The sequence below is a fragment of the Bubalus bubalis genome, chromosome 1, assembly GCF_019923935.1.
Source record: "Bubalus bubalis isolate 160015118507 breed Murrah chromosome 1, NDDB_SH_1, whole genome shotgun sequence".
Taxonomy (NCBI): Eukaryota; Metazoa; Chordata; class Mammalia; order Artiodactyla; family Bovidae; genus Bubalus; species Bubalus bubalis.
The window spans coordinates 115,768,105-115,792,344 of record NC_059157.1 but is presented as its reverse complement, the minus strand read 5'-3'; the positions used below and the strand labels follow the sequence as shown (position 1 = coordinate 115,792,344).

The 24,240-nt window shown below is 40.3% G+C and overlaps 1 protein-coding gene across 5 annotated transcripts in view; it reads right to left on the bottom strand.

The window, feature by feature from the left end:
- RUBCN (rubicon autophagy regulator) overlaps positions 1-24,037 on the bottom strand; it is a 51,553-nt gene extending 27,516 nt beyond the window's left edge. For 2 of the 5 annotated variants that reach the window (XM_025285405.3, XM_025285422.3), the window contains exons 1-4: positions 23,145-24,035; positions 9,402-9,555; positions 3,029-3,112; positions 387-546 (exon numbers count right to left, since the gene is read on the bottom strand). In XM_025285405.3, coding sequence (XP_025141190.3) covers positions 387-546; positions 3,029-3,112; positions 9,402-9,555; positions 23,145-23,209 — 463 coding nt within the window. In that variant the 5' untranslated portion in view covers positions 23,210-24,035. Of the gene's footprint in view, positions 1-386; positions 547-3,028; positions 3,113-9,401; positions 9,556-23,144 lie in introns of all 5 variants that reach the window. The other 3 variants (XM_025285397.3, XM_025285412.3, XM_044942826.2) reach the window with 3 other exon arrangements.
- Positions 24,038-24,240: the final 203 nt, after the last annotated feature.

Here is a 24,240-nt window from a genome sequence, read left to right as displayed (position 1 = left end):
TATTTAACTATCCAGGCCAGGGGCACTAAGTACATTTACATTGTTGTGCAACTCTCACCATCATCTCTCTCCCCTATCACTTTCCTAAATTGAAACTCTGTCCACATTAAGACACTCTAAGTCCCCATTCTCCCTTCCTACCCGCCATAGTAGTTATTCTTATTGATCTGTGTGTATAAGAGTGGGGAAATACCTTAGCATAAAGCGTGACTGTGTTTTACATAAGATGTTAGAGAGAAGACTAGATACATATTACTGATTAGAATCTCTGTGATATCAAGTAAAAGTATGAGACCCCAGGGTAAGAGTGGGTCTATAAAGAATAGTAAAGTGGAGGAGAATGAGGAAGTCCATGCAGCAATCCTGGAGAGGTGACCTCTACCTACCTGTGTAGAATTTTCTGATGTACTGCCTGTCCCCCAGCAGAGGTCGGAGCTGGGCTGAGAGGCAGTGGCATTGCAGGCTGTGCTGCAGCCACAGCTCAGCCACGGCATGCTCACTCACACCATCCGTGCTGCTCTGGCCATTCTCGTGCAAGTTGATAAACTGAGAGCAAAGAAGCATGAGTCAAAATATACATCCTGATCAATCCAGCAAAGGTGAGGCCTAACGGCATGAAAACTAAACTGAGCAAGGTCAGAGGAGTTAATCAGAGGTGTTTACCCTCCAGCTAGCATCTAGATATTGTAGAGGAAGGAGAAGGAGGGAAGAGATTAATGGCCCTGCTGCTGGTGTGGACCACTGGAAAGGGACTAAGCAGTTAAGACATAATATGCAGCTCCAGGAGAGGACAAAGCTGCTACATCTGTCTCTTTATGTTCTAACTCCAAAGAGGCATCTATTCTGGGATATTCAGAGGAAAAACGAACTTGACCCCCAGGGTTCTCTCATAGAGTCTTCTATTTCAGGTATCCAGGTCAACAAGCAACACTTAGAACTGGACATGGAACAATGGACTGGTTCCAAATTAGGAAAGGAAGACATCAAGGCTGCACACTGTCACCCTGCTTATTTAACTTATATGCAGAATGATGCCAGGCTGGATGAAGTACAAGCTGGAATCAAGATTGCTGGGAAAAATATCAATAACCTTAGATATGCAGATGACATCACCCTTATGGCAGAAAGTGAAGAAGAACTAAAGAGCCTCTTGATGAAGGTGAAAGAGGAGAAGAAGAAAGCTGACTTAAAACTCAACATTCAAAAAATGAATACCATGGCATTTGGTCCCATCACTTCATGGCAAATAGATGGGGGAAAAAATGGAAACAGTAACAGACTTATTTTCTTGGGCTCCAAAATCACTGTAGATGGTGACTGCAGCCATGAAATTAAAAGATGCTTGCTCCTTGGAAGAAAAGTTATGACCAACCTAGACATCATATTAAAAAGCAGAGACATTACTTTGCAACAAAGGTCCATCTAGTCAAAGCTATGGTTTTTCCAGTAGTCATGTACAGATGTGAGATGGACTATAAAGAAAGCTGGGCGCCAAAGATTTGATGCTTTTGAACTGTGGTGTTGGAGAAGACTCTTGAGAGTCTCTTGGACTGCAAGGAGATCCAACCAGTCAATCCTAAAGGAAATCAGTCCTGAATATTCTTTGAAAGGACTGATGCTGAAACTGAAACTCCAATACTTTGGCCACCTGATGCAAAGAACTGACTCATTGGAAAAGACCCTGATGCTGGAAAAGATTGAAGGCGGGAGGAGAAGGGGACAACAGAGGATGAGATGGTTGGACGGCATCACTGACTCAATGGACATGAGTTTGAGCAAGCTCCAGGAGATGGTGAAGGACAGGGAAGCCTGTGTGCTGTAGTCCATAGGGTCACAAAGAGTCAGACACGACTTAGTGACTGAACAACAACCAGAAAAGAAGGCAAGAAAAACCTGGGGTAAGAAATCTAGGAAAAATGCCCCCAAAGATTCTTTACCAAAGAGAAACCACCTGAGCACCTCTTTCTGGCTCTCACCACAGCATTCTCTATTTGAAACGTACTTCTATTGGCTATTTCTAAAAGCAAGGTTTCATAGCCCACAATCAGTGCAAAAGAAAAAAAAGTATGGATGGCACTTTCAGGTAGCTTCTAAGAGGAAATGATTATAGCAACACATTTTAGAAAAGGAAGTTAGAGAGGGGGGTTTGGTGGGGAAAATAAAGTGATAAGGACCAAAAAAAAAAAAAAAAAAATCCATGTAAGAAAATCACTGTGCTCTGGTCTTTTCTCAGAAAAATGGCCAGAGTGACCACCCTGTTATTTGGTTCCCTGATCATTTAAAAATAAGTTACTTTTCCAGATATCACCTCAGCAATGAACCTAAGTGTAATATACATGAAACAAGACTGGCCATGAATCAGTAAGTATTGGAGATGGGTGATGGATATTTTGGGTTCATTTCACTAATCTAATTTTGACTATGCTTGAAAATTTCCACAACCAAGGGTTAAATAAATAAACATATATATTTGGCAGTGATTGCTGTGGCCACTAGTTTTGTAACTCTGGCCAAGTTACCTAATTTCCTGGAGCTCTAGCTCTGTCCCTGGCTTGGAATCAGGGCTACTATACTGAGCTGAGAGAACAGGAGAGTAGAGGGCTACAACGGAAGCTAAAGTTGTTGGGGATGTATTAGGTTCCATTTGACACTGGCCTCCAGGAACCTCACATTTTTTTGTATTTGGTGTATCCTTTTCTTCTTAAGCAGTTACCACATATCAGTCCTACTTACCCCTAACCATTCAGAAAACTTCTTGCCATTTGCTCTGGATTCTGAAAAGCTTCATTCTGGTTCCGTATTTGCAAATCTTTTGAAAATAACGAAACTTTATACCCCTTCCCTAGAGGAGGGAAAGTGGCCTAGAGCAAGGAGTGTGTAAGGCTTATTTTTTTTTTTTTAAAGCATCCTCCTCTCCAAATCAGTCTGACAGGGATAATTTCCTCTCCTTGCCATATGCCATCCCTCTAGCCTAGGAGACTCTACATATAGAACATCAAACAATGAAGCCTTGTGGTTGCCTTCTTACCTTCTCCACATGAAGGGCTGAGTGGGGACTGAGCCACCGAATGTCTTTCACAAACTGCCAGTAATCAGTCTGGCGGCAACACACCTGTTTCAGGAACACATAAGGTAAACAAATCATTACCATTGTGAACCACATCTGGTTCTCATAGCCATATTCCAAGAGAGGAAAAAGAAAAGCCTAACCTTCCCTTGCCACAATAAAGGTTCTCAACAGCAATCAAAGGAACACATACAGTCAGTCACCCTTTTGAAGATCAATTGTTAAAAACTATTCTAATTGTTCTTTAAAGGAGGTAATATATGCATATGATATAGAAGGTTATACAGTTGACCCTTGAAAAACATAGGTTTGAACTGTGTGGGTGCTCTTCTACGTGGAATTTTTTCAATAAATATATTGGAAAAAAATTTTCAAGATTTGTAACAATTTGAAAATAACCCATAGATAAACTGCATAGCTTGGAAATACTGAAAAAATATTAGGAAAGTTAGATATCTCATGAATGCATAAAATAGATGTAGATGCTAGCCTATTTTATCATTTACTACCATAAAATATATACACACCTATTATGAAAAGTTAAAGTGTATGAAAACTTACACACAAACACTTAGGGGCCATAGACGGTGCCATTTGCAGTCACGAGAAATATAAACAAACATACAGAAGAACATCAAATCATAATTGCACAGTTAATTTTATGCAATTATGTACTACTATAATAATTTTGCAGCCACCTCCTGTTATTGTTTGAGCTCAAATGTTGCAAGTGTCCACTCAAAATGCCATGTGACACTAATCATCTCTGTATGAGCTGTTCGGCTCTTCAGTAAAATACACTTTGTGGTAAAAAGTGACCTCTCCCAGTTCTCATGTATTTTCCATTGTGTTTAATGTAATAGCAAAAATTCTGAATAACACTCTGAGACCCAGACGAAGTGCCGCTAGCAATGTCGGGAGTGCTTCCAAGAAGCAGAGAAAAGTCATGGCATTATAAGAAAAAGTCGAATCTACACCATAGATTGAGGCCTGCAGGTGCAGTTAGGTCCACCATTTCAAGATAAATGAATCCAGTATAAGGACTATGGTAAAAAAAAGAAAAGGAAATTTGTGAAGCTGTTGCTGTAGCTACTCCAGCAGGCACAAAAATCTTGTACTATTTGAGATATAACTTTAATCACATATTGAAAACTCAGCTTTTATGTGGGTACAGGATTGCTATAGGGAAGACATCCCTAAAGACTCTAATATGATTCAAGAAAAAGCAAAGTCATTATGTGACAACTGAAAGCAAAAAAGGTGGAGGATCTAAAGCTGGAGAATTTAATGCCAACGAAGGATGGTTTAAAATGTTTAGAAAGAGGTTTGGAGAAGCGGCTTCTGCTGACCAAGAAGCAGCAGACAAATTCACAGACACTGTTAAGAAAATAATTGAGGAGGAAAGAAAAAAAAGAAAAGAATTGAGGAGAAAGGATATCTGCTACAGGTTTTTAATGAAGATGAAAGTACCCTTCTCTGGGGAGAGGGGAGGAAATGACACAAAGGACATTTACTGGTAAGGAAGAAAAGCGAGCATGAGGATTTAGGACAGAAAGGGACAGGCTTACTCCTCTGTTCTGCACAAACGCAGTCAGATTTATGATCAGGGCTGCCCTTATTTACAGGGTAATAACCTACTTTCTTCTAAATGCTTCGATAATTTTTAAATTTTCAGCAAATAAAAACACATATGTTATTTACATATTCAGAAAAGAAATAAACAGGGACTTCCCTGGTGGTTCAATGGTTAAGACTCCATGATCCCAAAGAGGGGGCATGTGTTTGATCCCTGCTCAGAGAACTAAGATTCCACATGCCACAGAGTACAGCTAAATATATACATACACATACACAAGAGGTCTTTTTTGTTATTATTGTTATTTTTAAATTGGAACATCTATATGTCAACTACAGGTTTCTTCTTAGTGGTGGAAAAGGGGGGATCTCTGTACTTATAGTCAGCTCAGAAATCTTGGGGGTTAAGCATCTCCACATTTCCAAGCACCAGAAAAGGGATTATCAAATACACCGTGCCTTGTGGAAAGACTAAAAGTAGTCCAGATGCAGGATGTCAAGGAAAATGAGATTCCTTTAAGAACAGGGTTATGATGTTATAGCTTCCTAAGGCCCTGAGTGATTAAAAAAAAACATAGTTCACATTCCATAACACATCCCTAGAAAAGCACAAAAGAGATATGCCCAGCATGAATCATTGTATCCCTTCCCCCTCCAAGGGCACAACACCCAGAATAGCTTCCTGATGACACAGCAGCTAGAAGCCTTTGAAAGCTTTAATCTTTAGAGAGGAAATGAGAGGGAAAAAACAAGTCCTTGACACAGACTTTAATTTTTAGATCTTTACAAGGCATAACAGAGCAGCAGTGAAGGTGGTATGGATCTTTTGTATTTAATTCTTCTCACTTGAGCCTGTAGTTGCTAATTTGTATGTGGATGATAGATTTGTCTGGTCTGCTCTGCTTCCACCGACTAACACTAATGCTATTTTGTAGGTGACCATATACGTTAATAGTGTTCATTCTGGTGACCAAGTGCCTTCACAGATCTTATTACTTATTCATAACAATAATATTGTGTTGCATTTACCAAGCATCTTTCACTCAGGAATTTCACTTCACTGTTTCATCATGACACATTTTCTCTTTCTGGCACAGATGGTAAAACTGTCTTGTGATTACAGTAAAATGATTACTCCAGATGATGATGTAAAATTAGTAACAGAGCCAAGAAAAGAACTTTTTTACTATCAAGATGCAAGTATGTGAACCACTAAATAATGGTGCCTCTAATCTGGTAGGTCCTCAGTTTGGGAAATCTGTATTGGGTTTTTATAAAACCTTTTGGTACAGTTCCCAACTCTGGCTTTGGGAGACTAAGGAGCTGGCAATGCCACAGAATAGTATTTTAAACATCAGGAGGAAGGGCAATCTTATAAGAGAAGATAAGTTTGTTTGGGGTCATGCTGTGCTTGGCCTGTAGGACAGCCAGCCAGATGATAATGTATAGCAGATAGGTAGTCTTGCAGATCTAAAATTCAGCACAGAGGTTTGAGCTGGGGATTGTTAGTGTATACGTGATGGTTAAAACAATGCAAGTGAATGAGACTGTTTCAGGGAAATGTACAAAGTAAGAGGAGATAAGGACATAGGGCTGGACTCTATTAAAAACTAAAGTAATGCTCAAAATTCTCCAAGCCAGGCTTCAACAGCACATGAACTGTGAACTTCCAGATGTTCAAGCTGGATTTAGAAAAGGCAGAGGAACCAGAGATCAAATTGCCAACATCCACTGGATCATCAAAAAAGCAAGAGAGTTCCAGAAAAACATCTACTTCCACTTTATTAACTATGCCAAAGCCTTTGACTGTGTGGATCACAATAAACTGTGAAAATTCTTAAAGAGATGGGAATATCAGACCACCTGACCTACCTCCTGAGAAATCTGTATGCAGATAGGTAGTCTTACGGATCTAAAATTCAGCACAGAGGTCTGAGCTGGGGATTGTTAGTGTACAGGTGATGGTTAAAACAATGCAAGTGAATGAGACTGTTTGTTGAATGAGACTGTTGTTGTCAAGAAGCAACAGTTAGAACTGGACATGGAACAACAGACTGGTTCCAAATAGGGAAAGGAGTACGTCAAGGCTGTATACTGTCACCCTGATTATTTAACTTCTATGCAGAGTATATCATGTGAAATGCCAGGGTGGATGAAGCAAAGATGGAATCAGGATTGCTGGGAGAAATATCAATAACCTCAGATATGCAGATAACACTACCCTTATGGCAGAAAGCAAAGAACTAAAGAGCCTCTTGATAAAAGTGAAAGAGGAGAGTGAAAAAGTTGGCTTAAGACTCAACATTCAGAAAACTAAGATTATGGCATCCAGTCCCATCAGTTCACGGCAAATAGATGGGAAAACAATGGAAACAATGACACACTTTTATTTTGGAGGGCTCCAAAATTACTGAAGATGGTGACTGCAGCCATGAAATTAAAAGATGCTTGCTCCTTGGAAGGAAAGTTGTGACAAACCTAGACAGCATATTCAAAAGCAGAGACATTACTTTGCCAACAAAGGTCCATCCAGTCAAAGCTATGGTTTTCCCAGTAGTCATGTATGGATGTGAGAGTTAGACTAAAAATAAAGCTGAGTGCCAGAGAATTGATGCTTTTGAACTGTGGTGTTGGAGAAGACTCTTGAATCTCTTGGACTGCAAGGAGATCCAACCAGTCAATCCTAAAGGAAATCAGTCCTGAATATTCACTGGTAGGACTGATGCTGAAGCTGAAACTCCAGTACTTAGGCCACCTGATGCAAAGAACTGACTCACTGAAAAAGACCCTGATGCTGGGAAAGATTGAAGGCAGGAGGAGAAGGGGACAGAGAATGAGATGGTTGGATGGCATCACTGACTCGATGGACATGAATCTGACTAAGCTCTGGGAGTTGATGATGGACAGGGAAGCCTGGCATGCTGCAGTCCATGGGGTTGCAAAAAGTTGGACACGACTGAGCAACTGAACTGAACTGAAAATCTGAGAGGAAGAAATTCCAGGGAAAGAAACTAAGAAAGAGTGGTCGTAGGGGTAGAAGGAGGTCTCTATGAGACTGGAAGATAATAATGCAACATGAGTCAAGGTCTGATGATGTTCAACAGTGAAGAACACAAGACAGTGTTCAGAGGGAAGATGGGCACTGGATTTGGTAACACTTACTTACTTAAACTCCAGTAGCAAGAAAAACAATGGTAAGGGCAGAATCAAGATTGTGGTGGGTTAAATTATTTGTTCTATAAATTCCGATGTTCATATTTTTTGTCACAGGACAATATGTAACTTGAAACTTAAAAAAAAAATGAAAGGAATATTTATTAATTACTTCCTATGTACCATGAACTGTGTTAGGCCAATTTGTATGCTGTTTCATTTAATCTTTCTATCAAACATTATGACATAAATAATATTATCATCATTTCGACTGATGAGAAAAAGCTCAAAAAAGATAACATCACCTAATAGTTAAGACTGCCAGACAACTTATTACACTTTCTAAAGCTTTTTCAGGTATTATCTCATTTAATTCTCACAACAATCCTATGAGATACATACCAGTGTAACCACCTCATTTTACAAATGAGGAAACAGAAGTACTAACAGTCATGTAACTTACTCACTACCACACAGTGGTGAAACTGAGATTGAAATAAGAGCAGTCTGACTCAGAGATCCATAATTATTACTACTGTTATTTTTTCCCCAAGGACCTGAGCAATTTCAATCCAGGTTCTGTCTGATTCTGAAGATGTCTATCAGTCTACTATACAATGTTGCATCCAAACTCCTTGAGTGAGAGTTTAATAATGATGACCACTGAGAAGAATTCAGTTCTTTAAAGGATAAAAATTGTCCTCAGATCTTCAAAATTCTTTAGAAAGAGGGCCTCACTTTCAGAACTTACTCTGAATAAAGAGAATCTAACCTAAGCCAACTTTTCCAGTGAATTCTGAAAAAACAAGAAAACTGGCTTAAAGAGTTTGTTTAGAGGTAATACACACTATTTTGGAAGGGAAGGTAGCACATTAAATCCTATCAACTATGAATATATTAATACCAATTCATTTTTTCCCAATGTGACTGCTAGTTGAGAATAAACTCTGATTAAAAAAGAAAGACAAGCCGGGCTCAGAAAAAGTTTTCAGGAAAGAAGACTAGGCCCTGACTAGGGAAGTATTTGAGTGTTTGGGAACACAAATTATGCACACATATATATATATGAGGTTTGATTTTTTAATAGTGGAGGATCAGATCCAATGACCCACTTGACCGTTCTACCCAGAACCAAACCTTATTTAAAACACTGCAAATGGAGTAACTGCTATTGAGAATTGAAGTAGAAACCACTGAGATTTAACTCATTTTTAATACTCAAAGCTAGTGTTTGAGGATATAAGGAAAAGAAGTTCAACATCAACAAAGTTTATACAGAAAAAAAGTAAGCTATAACTAAAAACCATCATTCATAAGCATCAACCAGTTATCTACAAAATGATGTTCAAAGGATAGTCTAAAAAGGACAATATCCTGTAAATATTTCTCAGATATATCCTAGGATACTCTAAAGAGGAAAACCTTAATGATTCATCACGACATTGTCCTTCTCCTCCTCATTATCATCATATTACAGTCCTGCTCTCAAGGGCTCACACATGCAGTTGCCTTCATCTTCTCTCTGCCAACAACTTAATGCAAATGTTTCTTTCCAACAAGTGATCTGGCCAATCTGGCAAAACAAGAAAAGAAGCAGTATACATACCTGGTCATGGATGAGCCCATGATGGAGGATACTCTGCATGTCTCTGCACAGCCGCTCCAGGCCACCATACTTGGACCAGACATTGGGGCTGTTGGCTGACACTAAACCCTCCACAGTAGTCTTCAAATTACCCAGCAGCTGCCAATGCTCCCTCCTGCAAGGCCACCAATTATACCAATGGTTAGTTTCTTTGTTGTACTTGATCATACCATGCCAAAGAAAGTCTAAGACAAGAAGCCTCCTGTCCCACATCCTAACATTCTCTCCCTATTAATTTTTTACTTGGCAGAAAGTGAAGAGGAACTAAAAAGCGTCTTGATGAAAGTGAAAGAGGAGAGTGAAAAAGTTGGCTTAAGGCTCAACATTCAGAAAACAAAGGTCATGGCATCTGGTCCCATCACTTCATGGGAAATAGATGGGGAAACAGTGACAGACTTTATTTTTGGGGGCTCCAAAATCACTGCAGATGGTGACTGCAGCCATGAAATTAAAAGACGCTTACTCCTTGGAAGAAAAGTTATGACCAACCTAGACAGCATATTGAAAAGCAGAGACATTACTTTGCCAACAAAGGTCCATCTAGTCAAGGCTATGGTTTTTCCTGTGGTCATGTATGGATGTGAGAGTTGGACTGTGAAGAAGGCTGAGCGCCGAAGAATTGATGCTTTTGAACTGTGGTGTTGGAGAAGACTCTTGAGAGTCCCTTGGACTGCAAGGAGATCCAACCAGTCCATTCTGAAGGAGATCAGCCCTGGGATTTCTTTGGAAGGAATGATGCTGAAGCTGAAACTCCAGTACTTTGGCCACCTCATGTGAAGAGTTGACTCATTGGAAAAGACTCTGATGCTGGGAGGGATTGGGGGCAGGAGGAGAAGGGGACAACAGAGGATGAGATGGCTGGATGGCATCACTGACTCGATGGACGTGAGTCTGAGTGAACTCCAGGAGTTGGTGATGGACAGGGAGGCCTGGTGTGCTGTGATTTATGGGGTCACAAAGAGTCGGACACGACTGAGCGACTGAACTGAACTGAACTGAAGACCCAATTCTGAGAGGGCTGAAGCTGCAAAGAACACTAAGTTTTTAAAATTAAAAAAAAAAAAAAAAAAGCCCTTATATTTACATAGCATATTGTTCTTTGTAAGGTGATCTTCACCTACTATCATTTTATCCTCATACCAGTAGCCCATAACCCTGTGTTTCTTGGCTTGTGAGCCATTAAGATCCATTTCTGGGCTTCCCCAGTGGCTCAGTTGGTAAAGATCCATTTCTGGGCAATGACATTATGTGAGCACTATATAAAGAGATGAAGGACATTTGCTGAAAACCAGAAACCTTTGCCTGAACAAAAAAGTCAAAAACCAACTTTTTATTAACTGTATTTCCAGTACTAAGTATATATATCTGTACACAAATATTATAGATAAGAATAAAAATTGCCCATGATTTTCTCCCATGATTTTCTAAGCTAAAATTGAGGCAAAAATGTCCTAAGCTTGCACTAAGCCACTTAGGACACGTTCCCAAGTCAATCAACTATTGGCTTATTCTCCTGGATCATCTGAAGTACTTCAGTGGAAAAGTCTAAAAATTGCTGCCCTAGATGATATTCAAGGTTCCTCCCAAATTCCCAGCATTTTCTCAATACAGGTTCCTACCCAATAAAAATTCAAAACCAGCTGCAATTGAATAAAAAGAATTGGATGCACAGAATCAAATGGATAAGGAAAACATGAGGAGATGCGGTATCAAACTCCTCCTCTTGGGCCCCCGACTGCTATGCTGTACACTTTGCCTAGCTTTTTCATATCTTGTTAGAACGCTGCTCTTTCCTCTTCAAGGACAGTCCTGGGAATGGTTATAATTTCTTCAAGAGACTTTTACCATAACCAGTTTAGCAACATTTAAATAGCTACAAGGGTAGGAGGGTTCTGAATTGAAATCCTTTCTAACTCCATCAGTGCTCAAAACTAACCTCTCCTACATTTTGTACACTTTCTAAGCCATTTTTGAAAAGTGGATGAATAGAGTAATGGCAGACAAATAAAATAAAATGAATGAAGCTAGGTCTGGTACAGGAGTATTATCTAAAAAGGAAAAGCCAGATGGCTGCCACTCTGATCTTCTACTCTAGAGCCCTTGAGATCAAGAATTTATTCAAATGGGGAGACACCAGGGTTTTTTTACCCTTATGTCATTAAACATTTGAGTCACCAGACTCCCCTGTTCTATTTCTCCCCCCACCGAGTTTTACTAAGATATAACTGACATATAACATTATATTAGTTTAAGGCATACAACATAATGATTTATGTATATACTGTGAAATGATTAACACAATAAGTTCAGTGAACATCTATCGCCTCACACAGTTATAACTTTGTTCCTTGTGATGAGAACATTCAAGATCTACTCTTTTAGCAACTTTCAAATATATTACCACAATACCAAACTGTTAACTATAGTCACCATGCTGTATATTATGCCCCTAATACTGACTTATAACTTTGTACCTTTGGACCATTTCACCCGTTTCCCCCACCCCATCATCCCTTGCCTCTGGTAATCAATCTGTTCTCTGTTTCTATGGGTTTTGGGTTTGGGGGATTTCACATATAAGTGAGATAATACTTATTTGCCATTCTCTGTCTGATTTATTTCACTTAGCATAATGCCCACCACTCATGCTGTTAAAACTGGCTAGATTTCCTTCTGAATAATATTCCCATGTGTGTGTCTGTGTGTGTGGCATTTTCTTTATCAATTCATCTATCAGTGGACACTTAGGTTGCTTCCATGTCTTGGCTATTTTAAATAATACTACAATGAAAATGGGGGTACAGATATCTTTAAATGGTGATTTTGTTTCCTTGGGATATATATACTCAGAAGGAGAACTGCTGGATCATATGCCAATTCTGTCTTTAATATCCTGAGGGATCTCCATACTGTTTTTCAAAGTGGTTGCCCCAGTCTACAATCCCACCAACAATGCCCTAAGTCCCTTTTTCTCCACATCCTCACCAACACTTGTTGTCTCTTGCATTTTAAATGCTAGCCCTTCTAACAGGTGTGAGATGACACTCTGGTTTTGATTTGCATTTCCCTCATGACTGGTCTTGTGGAGCACTTTCTCATGTACCTGTTGGCCATTCCCCTGTTCTATTTCTAAACCAGTCCTGAAAGATATTTCAAGGTAACCAAGATGCACACAGGACTGAGGCGGTCAGTAAAAGGCCATTTACTGTTGTACTGTAAGAAACTGCCATCACAGGGGCCAACTGACTGCCAACTTTTGCTTCAGTGATTCTCCATCTCCTATGCTTCCTCAGGGTTAATCTGGCCTGTTCTGACTGACACAATTCCAATAGGTTACAATCAAGTTGTGCAGGCCTGAGAGCCAGTCTGGTTCCTCAAGTGACTCTGCATATCTGTGTTCTGATTCATTCTATATTGATCTTACTAGTTTAACCATCAAAGAACATCATCATAAATCCTGCATGTAGACACTAAGTACCCTAAATCCTAGGGCTTTGATCCCAAAATTTTACAAAGAGCACTGAAACTCTAGAAACCTTGAGCATTCAGATTTATTAACAACTTCTGGATGAACTAAAGAACTTTTCTTCCCCAACATGAATTGTCCCTGAGATACCAAAGCTACAGAAGAATGTGGCTCTTACTCTAAGATGTACCAAATCATCTATATTTGGTACATGCTCATGTAGAGGTAGAAGTAAACTTAAAAATTTTTTTTTATTTATATAATCAGTCTCTTCAGTGTCTTTGCCTTTTTTATGATCCTTTTTCCTAATAATATTGTTTTCATTTTCAGAGAGTTAAAATATTAAACTCAACTGAAGCCCATACATAGTGGCTGGATTAATCCATTCATATTTGAATCTTAGATGTCAATAGATCACCATAGGAAGTAAACTATTCCTCCTCATCGTTGACCCAGATTGTTAGCAACTGAGGTCAGTCTTTCCTAAGCTAAACCTGTTTGGTAATAATTATTTGAATGGTATCCTGCATTCACATGTAACCTCATCTGGGCACAGGCAAGGACTAGATTAGGCTCAAAGCAGTCCTTTGTAGAGCCACTTCTGCAAGTATACTGAGTGTTCTTCTTCTTTTTTTTTATATATTTATTTATTTGGCTGCATCGGGTCTCAGTTGCAGTGTGCAGAGCTTAGTTGCCCCAAGGCATGAGGGATCTTAGTTCCCTGAGTCTCCTGCATTGCAAGGGGGATTCTTAACCACTGGATCACCAGGAAAGTCCCACAAAGTGCTCTTCTTTAATCACCATAAATTAAAAGCAAGTCTTTCTAAGCATCTCACCCTATGTCAAGGAAGAACTAGGCCCAAGTGGCAAGGGACAGTATAATCCATCTCTACTTGAATTATTTTTATCAACAAACAGCAAAGCCAATTGCAGAATAAAATTCTATCTATTTTCTTTTCAGAGGATTTTGACTACATTCTTTGAAAAGGAACAGGAATTACTTAAGCAACTCAAATAAGGATACCCAAGAAAAACAGTTTCCCTAAATGCCAACTCAGTCTTAAGCATGCCAAATCACAATTAAAAGTGACACTCAGGTTAAAACAGTAAAGCTGTAAGTAAATGCTATTTTTTAAAGAAGTGTTATACCATATACCAATATAAAACTAATCACTAAAAATAAGTGAAATCAATAGTAAATAGTGAGTACTGTGCAACTGTAAAATGAGATTCAATGCAAGAAATATATGTTGGTATATCTTCTACATTCAGTGCTTTTTTTAGTGGTAAAAAGAAACAGCTTCAACTTATCAGCATATCCCATCTACAGCATGCCAGTTGTCTGGATTGGCATGTGGTATCTACCTGAGACCAGAGTTGAAGGTCAGGCTGTCCCAAGTTAGTTAATGATCTGATCCCTGAAATGTGAGGAGAGGTATGTGACATCCATGTGTGGAACATCATGAAACCAGTAAAACGTTTTATTAGGAAGAGTTTCCAAAGCTAGTGAAAGTATGTAAAAGTATAAAAAGCAGAATGTAAAATTATATTTGTGATCTCAACATACATATACTAAGAGAAATAGTGATATGTTAATAGTGTTTACTTTTGGTTTCATAAGGGAACATAGAGAAGAGAGGAGCTATTTCTGCCTTCCGTCAGGATAGCAATTAATGAAAGGTCAATAATATGTACCAAGTTTGCAAACAAGAAGCTGGAAAGTACCAGAAAGGGTTTTTTAAATACTTAAGTATCAAAGGTATCTTATGCTGACAGACTGTGGTCAGGCAAGCACCTAGGACCTTTAATGCCAGAAAGCATTTCCTGGAAAGAAGTAATGGATTCATTCTTAAAGCAAGGAAAAACATAATTAGGGAAATAAGTATCATAACACTGAGGTAGCAAGAAACTACAATGTTTAATTTGCAGTTAACTTTCTTATTTGGCTCTATATTTTCTGTTTTTAATTATATAGTATTTAACTTGTAGAGTATGTAGTTAAATATTTATATGATGCTTTTTAAATAAATAATATGCTTATAGAAAAAACACATTTGACTTTATTATACACCTCTCAGCTCTAAGGATGGAGAAGGAAATGGCACCCCACTCCAGTACTCTTGCCTGGAAAATCCCATGGACGGAAGAGCCTGGTGGGCTGCAGTCCATGGGGTTGCTAAGAGTCAGACAGGACTGAGCGACTTCACTTTCACTTTTCACTTTGATGTATTGGAGAAGGCAATGGCAACCCACTCCAGTGTTCTTGCCTGGAGAATCCCAGGGACGGGGGAGCCTAGTGGGCTGCCATTTATGGGATCACACAGAGTCGGACACGACTGAAGTGACTTAGCATAGCATAGCATAGCATAGCTCTGCACAAACCAGCTCAGTGTGCAAGTCACTAAACTCCTTAAGTTTCAGTTCCCTTATCTGTAAAACAGATAGAATAGCTGATTAATAAAGAATAACCTACAGAAAGTACTACCATCAAGCAGATAATAGTAGAATTACTTACCTTTTCCTTTGAACTTCCATTGCATAAATCTAATGTTAATGTTCAGCTGCTAAGTGGTGTCCAACTTTTTGCAACCCCCATGGACTGAAGCATGCCAGGCTTCTCTGCCCTTCACTATCTCCCAGAGTTTGCTCAAACTCATGTCCATTGAGTTGGTGATGCCATCCAACCATCTCATCCTCTGTTGTCCCCTTCTCCTCCTGCCTTCAATCTTTCCCAGCATCAGGGTCTTTTCCAATGAGTCAGTTCTTTGCATCAGGTGGCCAAAGTATTGGAGTTTCAGCTTCAGTATCAGTCCTTCCAATAAATATTCAGGACTGATTTCCTTTAGGATTGACTGGTTGGATCTCCTTGCAGTCCAAGAGATTCAAGAGTCTGCTCCAACACCACAGTTCAAAAGCATCAATTCTTTGGTGCTCAGCTTTCTTAATGGTCCAACCCTCACATTCATACGTGACTACTGGAAAAATCCATAGCTTTGACGAGATGGACCTTTGTTGGCAAGGTAATGTCTCTGCTTTTTAATATGCTGTCTATGTTTGTCTTAGCTTTTCTTCCAAGGAGCAAGCATCTTTTAATTTCATGCAGTGATTTTGGAGCCCCCCAAAATAAAGTCTCTTGCTGTTTCCATTGTTCCTTCATCTATTTGCCACAATAAGCCTTCTTAGCATAAATCTAATAAACCCAATTTTTTAAATCAGAAGGGGTACCTAGTACAAAGCTTTCTTACCCATTCTGCTTCAGAGAAAATTCTGGGATTGGACAGTTTGTGATAATTAGGACCAGTTACAGTGCTCAATGTCCAATGAATATCTTAACTGCATTTAAACCAGGGCCAAATCTCTTCTTAGCACAGATTCCAAAGCCCTGTTTATGTTCATGGAGCTCTCACTGAAGCAGGATAGCCAGAAAGACTTCCTCAATATTGGATGATCTTGTATACAAGAGACTCAAATCTGCTTACTGAATAGAATGAAAGACAACAGAGTTCATTTTGTGAGTCACATAAGAAAGCCAAACTCATTACCCTACAGTTACATCTTAGGTTGTCTGAGTAGAAGAGTGCTTTACAAGTAAGATACACCAGTGCATACACCAGCACTCCAATAGCAAAGGCAAAGGAGGAAAGATACTGCTTCAGTCACCTCAGTTTTAGGGAGTTTTAAAGTATATTGAAAAGCAGAGACATTACTTTGCCAACAAAGGTTCGTCTAGTCAAGGCTATGGTTTTTCCAGTGGTCATGTATGGATGTGAGAGTTGGACTGTGAAGAAAGCTGAGCGCCAAAGAATTGATGCTTTTGAACTGTGGTGTTGGAGAAGACTCTTGAGAGTCCCTTGGACTGCAAGGAGATCCAACCAGTCCATTCTGAAGGAGATCAGCCCTGGGTGTTCTTTGGAAGGAATGATGCTAAAGCTGAAACTCCAATACTTTGGCCACCTCATGCGAAGAGTTGACTCATTGGAAAAGACTCTGATGCTGGGAGGGGTTGGGCGCAGTAGGAGAAGGGGACGACAGAGGATGAGATGGCTGGATGGCATCACTGACTCAATGGATGTGAGTCTGGGTGAACTCCAGGAGTTGGTGATGGACAGGGAGGCCTGGCGTGCTGCGATTCATGGGGTCGCAAAGAGTCAGACACGACTGAGTGACTGAACTGAACTGAAATGAACTCAAAGTAAAAGATAACCATCATTAGAACTAAAACTGGTGCTTCCAAGGTGGCATTAGTGGTAAAGAATCCACCTGCCAAGAGTCTTGGAGAGTCTCTCTTTTGTCTCTCTTGACCCCTGGATCAGGAAGATCCCCTGGAGTAGGAAATGGCACTCTACTCCAGTATTCTTGCCTGAAAAATTCCATGGGCAGAGGAGCCTGGTGGGCTACAGTTCATGGGGTTGCAAAGAGTAAACACGACTGAGCATGAGCATGAGAACTAAAACTAAACTATTTCAAAAATTGCTAAGGAAATAAAACAGCAGGAGAACATTATAAAAATCAGTTTTAAAAAATGACAGAATTAAGACTTGAGATGAGATAAAAATAACTGTCAATGGAATAAACTCAACTATTTCAAATAAAACAGCCAATCAAAAAAGTAGAGCAAAATTATATTAATATCTAGGTTGAATTCAAGGCAAGAATATTTAAAAAGACAAAGAAGGAATAACAAAGATACAGCTCTCATTAGTTCTTATGTATCTAATAATATGGCCTCAAAGCATATCAAGCAAAACACACACACACAAAACACAAAAACTGCAGAAAGGAAAAAGAAAAATGGAAACAGAAAAGAAAAAACAACGGTAATGGCAGATCATGAAAACTAAAAGTAAAAAAGTGATTAGAAGAGCTGAATAATCTACGATTAATAAAGTTGTTCTATTACATCTGGAAAACTACATCCTTAGGAACACTTTTTTAAAGGACATACAGAACAGTCACAGAAACTAGCCTTGTACTAAGGCACACACAAAAAAGTCAACAGATTCTCAAAAGTAGACATAGTATAAATATATTATTTGACTAGAAAACAATAAAACATTGAACAAATAACAAAAATAGAACAAACGGGGGGGTGGGGAACCCTCGGAAAATTTAAAACTCTCAAAGGACTCTCTAGGAGGTTAGGAGGCAAAAATAAAATAATCTTGAAGTGATTAAAGAGGTGAAGGTGGTGAAGAGGAATGGCATTATGACTCTTACTGCTTTCTTCTCAAAAGTATCTTATGAAAAAAATTTTTCTCCTCCTAATCAACTGTAGGTTATACTACAAGTGAGCCTGATCCAGAGGAACTAAAAACATGTAAGCATGCTGCAGTTCATTCCTGAAAAAAAAACACAGATTTAAATCCACAGCAGCATTGTTCAACTGAACTTTCTGTGATGCTGAAAATGTTCTCTATCTATGCTGTCCAGTATGGCAGCCACTAGCCACTGTGGCCATTAAGCACTTGAAGTCTGTGCAGTACAACTAAAAAACCAAAATTTTAAAATTTTATTTAATTTTAACTAATTTAGACATAAATCACCTCAGTGGCTATCATGTTGGGCAGAGCTGGTCTATAAACACCAAGGTAGGTTGTTTATGGAGGAAAGATTACAAAACAAAATAAAAAACAGAAAAAAACTCCATTTATGGAAGAAGTGATAAAGTAGCTGTAAAAAGCAGAAACAGCTGTGGGGATGGTAGATACTGAGAAAAGCTTCAGCTTATGGTCCGTGCTGTCAGCTGACACTCCTCCTGCTCCTGGGTTCTGACAATAGAATTTCCCCCCGAAGCTTCAGAGTTATGTTTCTGTGGGGTAGAGGCATGTACAAATAATTGGACTAGCAGTATGGATCACCCCCGAATCATGTGATCCACTTGCTTTACCATCGGTGCTATATAAACTTTCAGAGCATGGTCAAAGGAAAAATGGAAAGAAAGGGAATAAATAGAAAACGGAAACTAACGTGAAAATGTGAAAAATGAATAAAGAGAAGGGGGAAAAAAAAGAGGCCCTTTCAATAGCAACAGTACCAATAACACCTGCCCGACCATAAGAAGCCTGGCCGAATTGTTACTGTTTTCATTCCTTGTGCAAATATTCAATGAATACCAATTATATGCCAGGCACTGTGCTAGGCACCAGGCTTATGATAGTTAAAAAAGAACAGTCCTCAGCTCTCAGGGTATTCAGAGTGCAATGGGGGAAATGGGCACTCATTTAAAAAATAATGCTATAGAGTGAGAAGTACTGTAATAAGAGAAATGGAAAAGGTCAGGTCAACGATGCCTTCTAAAGGAGCATTATTTAAAGGACGACTAAGAGCTCTCCAAGCAGAGGAGGTAATGCAGGGAATGTAGAGGAGCAGGAATCAGAATGGTGAGAGAGGAGATGTAAGAGTGAGTGAATGTCACAGTTTTGTAACTGGAAACTTCATATTGAATACCAGAAAAAGTTTTGACTTTCTATTTTCAGTGAGGAATCACTTAACATTTCTGAGCAAAATACTATAGTAACTTTGCTTCTGGAAAAATTATGTTGGTAGCAATGTGGAGGCCATCTGGAATTGAGGGACTGGGTTCAGACTGGGAGCTTAGTCAGGAGGCTACTGGGAGAATCCACAATGAGAAATAATAAAGGCCTTATTTTGTTTACATCTGCCCAGAATTCATGCCTCTTTCTTTTGGTATCAGAATACTGATTTTTCACAGGGAAATCACCCCTCTGGCACTTGATCCGGCCCATGAAGTACCACAAAAGGATAACCCTATGCCAGGATCCAAGGTTGGGCATATAACTGAGGCCTGATGGAACAACATATTTCATACCCTGATTACAAGAACAGTAACATTAAAAAAAAAAAAACAGTAACATAAGTCAGTTCAAAAATTTTCACTTTTGCTATACCTATTGGCATTGCTCTTTTCCTTTTTTGGATGGATTGTTAAACTTGAAGTTGCCAAGGGTTATCCTGTAGAAAAAACTGCTGAGAATGAAGCCAACACATCAGAAAAAAACCACATAGAGACAGGGAAAATTTTTTGTTTAAGCACCTACATTTGGCCATTCCTAAAACAATATAAGCCAATATATTTGGAAATGGAGGGGGAAAAAGCTTCAGGAGAAAAATCAGAAACAGAACTCACTCAACCACTTGGATATGGGAAATGAAGGAGAAGAAGTATCAAATTTCACTTAAGTTTCTGGCTTGGCTGACTGAATGGAAAACCCTATTAACAGAGACAGAAGACAGAGGAGGAACAGGTTTTGGTCAATGAAATGAGCTCAGTTTGGAGATACTAAAAAGTATCTTACTATTTGAATTCTGACTATCTGAATCACTAAACCAGGAAAACTTTGTAAGTAGTTGCATTCCAAGATTAGATGGAGATGGCAAAGTCCAAGTCAGCTGAGGGTAACACAACAGTGCTAGAAGAACCATTCCTATTATGGTTCAGTAGTTTCATCAGACACCCTCCAAACAATCGGTATTTAGGAAAGTCTAGGAAAAGTGAAGTATCATCCCTAAGCACTAGAGCATTTTTCTAGTGATTACTAGCTAGATGGAAAGCAATAGGGGAATCTATGACATTCCACTCCAAGGATGAAGTTAAAAGCTGGGCCAAGTGACTTCCCTGGTGGTCCAGTGGTTAAGAATTCACCTTGCAATGCAGGGGACTTGAGTTCTATTCCTGGTCGGGGAACTAAGATCCCACATGCCACCAAGCAACTAAGCTTGGGCGCTGCAACTACTGAGCCCAGGTGCCACAACTAGAGAGTCTGTGCATCACAATGAAAGATCCCACATGCCGCAACTAAGACTGGATGCAGTCAAATAAATAAATATTAAAAAAAAAAAATTCTAGGCCAACACCCCAGTCCCCAGTTTGTTCAATTTGGATAGAGAAACCACGGAAGGAGGAAGCACAAGCAACAATATCATTGCAAACAGCAAGTGGAAGAACACACACTCATCTTATTTCAAGAAAACTGGGGAGGGGAAGGAAGTAGACATTTTCTGCACTCAGTACATATCAGCACTCTCTAAGGAGCTTTTTGCACATTATCTTACTGAATCCTCACCAGTCAGGAAGGTATCACTCTTCCCATTCAGGCTGGATAAGTCAAGTTAAGTAGTAGAGCTAGAATTCAAATGCAGCTCTACCTGGCTATAAAGCTTATGCACATTTCACTCCATCAACTGCTTTCAGAATATAATTTTATTTTATCTTTCATATATTAAAAAAAAATGATGCCATCTCATCAAGAAGATGTCTTCTGAATTGGGTGTTTTATTGGCCAAAGAAAGGTTAGGTTTGCAGTGATCCAGCCACAATGCCTCAATTCTCAGGCACAAGTCATGTATTTTATTTACCATTTGACTACCCAGAACTAAAGAGGCCATCGGCGTCACAAAGTCCCATTAAATAAATTATTCTAAGTTAACTAGTCACCAACAGAGAGTAGACTATGTTAACATTAAGAGTGATTTCGTGGGGATAATCCCACTGCTGAAATTAAGTTTTGACTAAAGTTCCTTGGTAAAGGAGCAAGCATGGAAAGAATAATAGAAAAAGATATCTGCAAAGGAGAAGCCTTAGTAACGTTAATGACAGGCAAAGAAGGCTATAAATTTATTACCTCATACATTTCTTTGTCCCAGCATATTAGCACAGTGAGAGGTAGTATAGCATAGATATTAGAAGTAGAGCCTGCCTGAATCCCAGTTCCACCAAGGATTTACTGTATGACCTTGGCAAATTATTTATCCTGTCTATGTCTTAGCTTCCTCACCTGTCAAATGGTGATAATATAGTACCTATCTCACCCAGCTGTTATGAGGATTTAATAACACTCGTAAGGCTCTTAAGCAATGCCTGGCATGTAGTAAATAAGTATTTGTTAAATACATTAAATAAATAAATAACTCAGCTGGGAGGAAATCTGAATTTCCAACCTAGCCTCTCCCACATGAACTGGTAGTGGAAAATAAAAATAATCCTAAAATTTGTTTATAAAGTATATAGGACTTTTTACAGGAAGCATTTCACAGACATCTGGAGGAAGAATAAAGAGCCAAATATACATAAGCAGAAACTGAAACATGGAAAAGGGAACTAGGCTCTTCAGTTTCACTGAACACATCATTCACAGATCTCATGCAGTAACCCCAAGTCCTGTCATCCTTGGTTTTGTACAGCAAGCCACAGGCTAACCGTGCACATAAAAGAGGAGCCACTCTTTAAAATAGCCAGGTCTTCACTCATGTACAAAATCTCATTAATTTTCCCCTGTTGATATTTTTTCAGAGGTAAATATTCCAGTCTTTGGATTCTAGCTGCTCCGGAGACTCTAACTACATCTGAATGTTTTTAAAAGTCAAGAAGGACTTCCTTAAGTCACATTCCTGCTCTATCCTGTCCATTCCAGATTCTTAAGAGGTTAAGACCAGAGTTATTAATGAAGCAACACCTACACAGAAGTACAGCTGGAGTCCAAGCCAACATTCAGCTTTTCTAATTTCTAGAAGAACTCGATAGCAGTTTCATATAAATAAATGGGAAATCGCTCAGCTGCAATGTGGGTAAGGAGTGACGGGTTTAAATACAGGGGGTTCCTGTCACTGTCTGACAGGGATCCAGCATTGACAAAGGGCACGCACGCAATTGCTAGTCTCATTAGCAAGCCCGCACTCCCATTCCACTGCCTTTACAATCGCCCACTTTCACCCACAGGCCCTCCTTCACGCCTTCTTCCTCACACTCATTTTGCCTAAGCCTCTGTCTAGGCCACTCACAATGCCTAACCTTTGCTCCCAGAAATCCTTACTTCAGCCTTCTTAATACTGGCCTGAACTGCTGTCACCGCAAGTTTCAGTCGGGGCACCCACCTTGTCCCCTACTGTTATCTATAGACTCTGGCCTATGAAATCTCACCACAGCGCCTCTCAATGTCCACCTCCTCTCCAGCAGCAGCCCTGGGTCTGAATTTTACCCACTACTGCATGCCCTCCACCGCCTCCCGCCCTCAGCATAGCCTACCCTCCCTCCTTCTCTCTCCCTAAGCCCGTTCCCTCGTCCGCCCGATCTAACCTCCCCGTCTCTCCTTTCAGAATTTGTTCCCAAACAAGTCGCCCACAACAGCAGTCCTCCTGTCCGTCTCCTCGTGCTCTGGGAGCCTTCCCAAGCCTCTCCCGGCTTCAGCGCATCCATCCGCGCGCGACTTTTCCCAGCTCACCTGCTCTCCTCCGGCAAGCCCTCCTCGCAGCCGCCAAGCTCCATTCCCGCGCCCTCTGGCCGCATCCGGGGCTGCGACGTCGCCTCTTGAGAGGCGTCCCTGTCGCTTCGCCCCTCAGGGCTCCCAGAGCCCCTCGGGAATCAAGGAGGCACCCACGGCGGGTGGGCTCAGAGTGATGCACTACGGCCGGGTGACGGCAGCAGCATTGATTGCTGCCTCAGCGGCGGATTCTTTCCCTGCCACCCCCTACTTCCGGCTCTGAGAACTACAACTCCCAGCAAGCACTTCGAAGGCCCAGCCGCTACCGGCATGCACCGCCCTATCCAATCCGAAGCTGCGCTCGCCGCGGACTTCAGACCCTGGCTGCTAGCTTTCCCTAGTGCACCTCACGGGCCGTAGGGGCCTGAAAAGTAAAGCTGCGGTAGTCTCCAGAGTTCCTACTGGAGTGGACCCTTACACACGCCTGTCACACTTCACCCTTGGGGCCAAACTCGGTCAGAGGTCTAGACTCGAAAATAACGCTGGTCTTAATCCAAGAACGGTTAACCCCACTTCAGCCTACCCAGGTTTAACATCTGTTGGTGGTGTTTGGGGTCCTCAACAATTTTAATAAAGAACTCACAAACTCAGAAGATCTCAGGTTGCTTTGGTGTCACAAAGGAAGAGCAGGAGGGAAAGGCTTTGGGGAAAGATTTCCTGGAGCACTGATGTCAGAACAGTTTTTTATGATGAGTATGACAACCTAGAGAAAGGAAGAAAAGGTGAGAGGAAGCACAGACATGAGGAAGTTGGTTTGGGAACAGCTGATTCTGAGTTGTAATCAGAGGTGGGACGAGGTGAGGAACAGAATGGTGTGAGTGAGCAGGCAGACAAGATCATGAAGCCATTCTGAGTTTGGATTTTATCCTGAGAACAATGAGCAAATCAAGAAGTGATTCGATCAAACCGGGTTCAGTTCAGTCTCTCAGTCGTGTCCGACTCTTTGCTACCCCATGAATTGCAGCGCGCCAGGCCTCCCTGTCCATCACCAACTCCCGGAGTTCACCCAGACTCACGTCCATCGAGTCAGTGATGCCATCCAGCCATCTCATCCTCT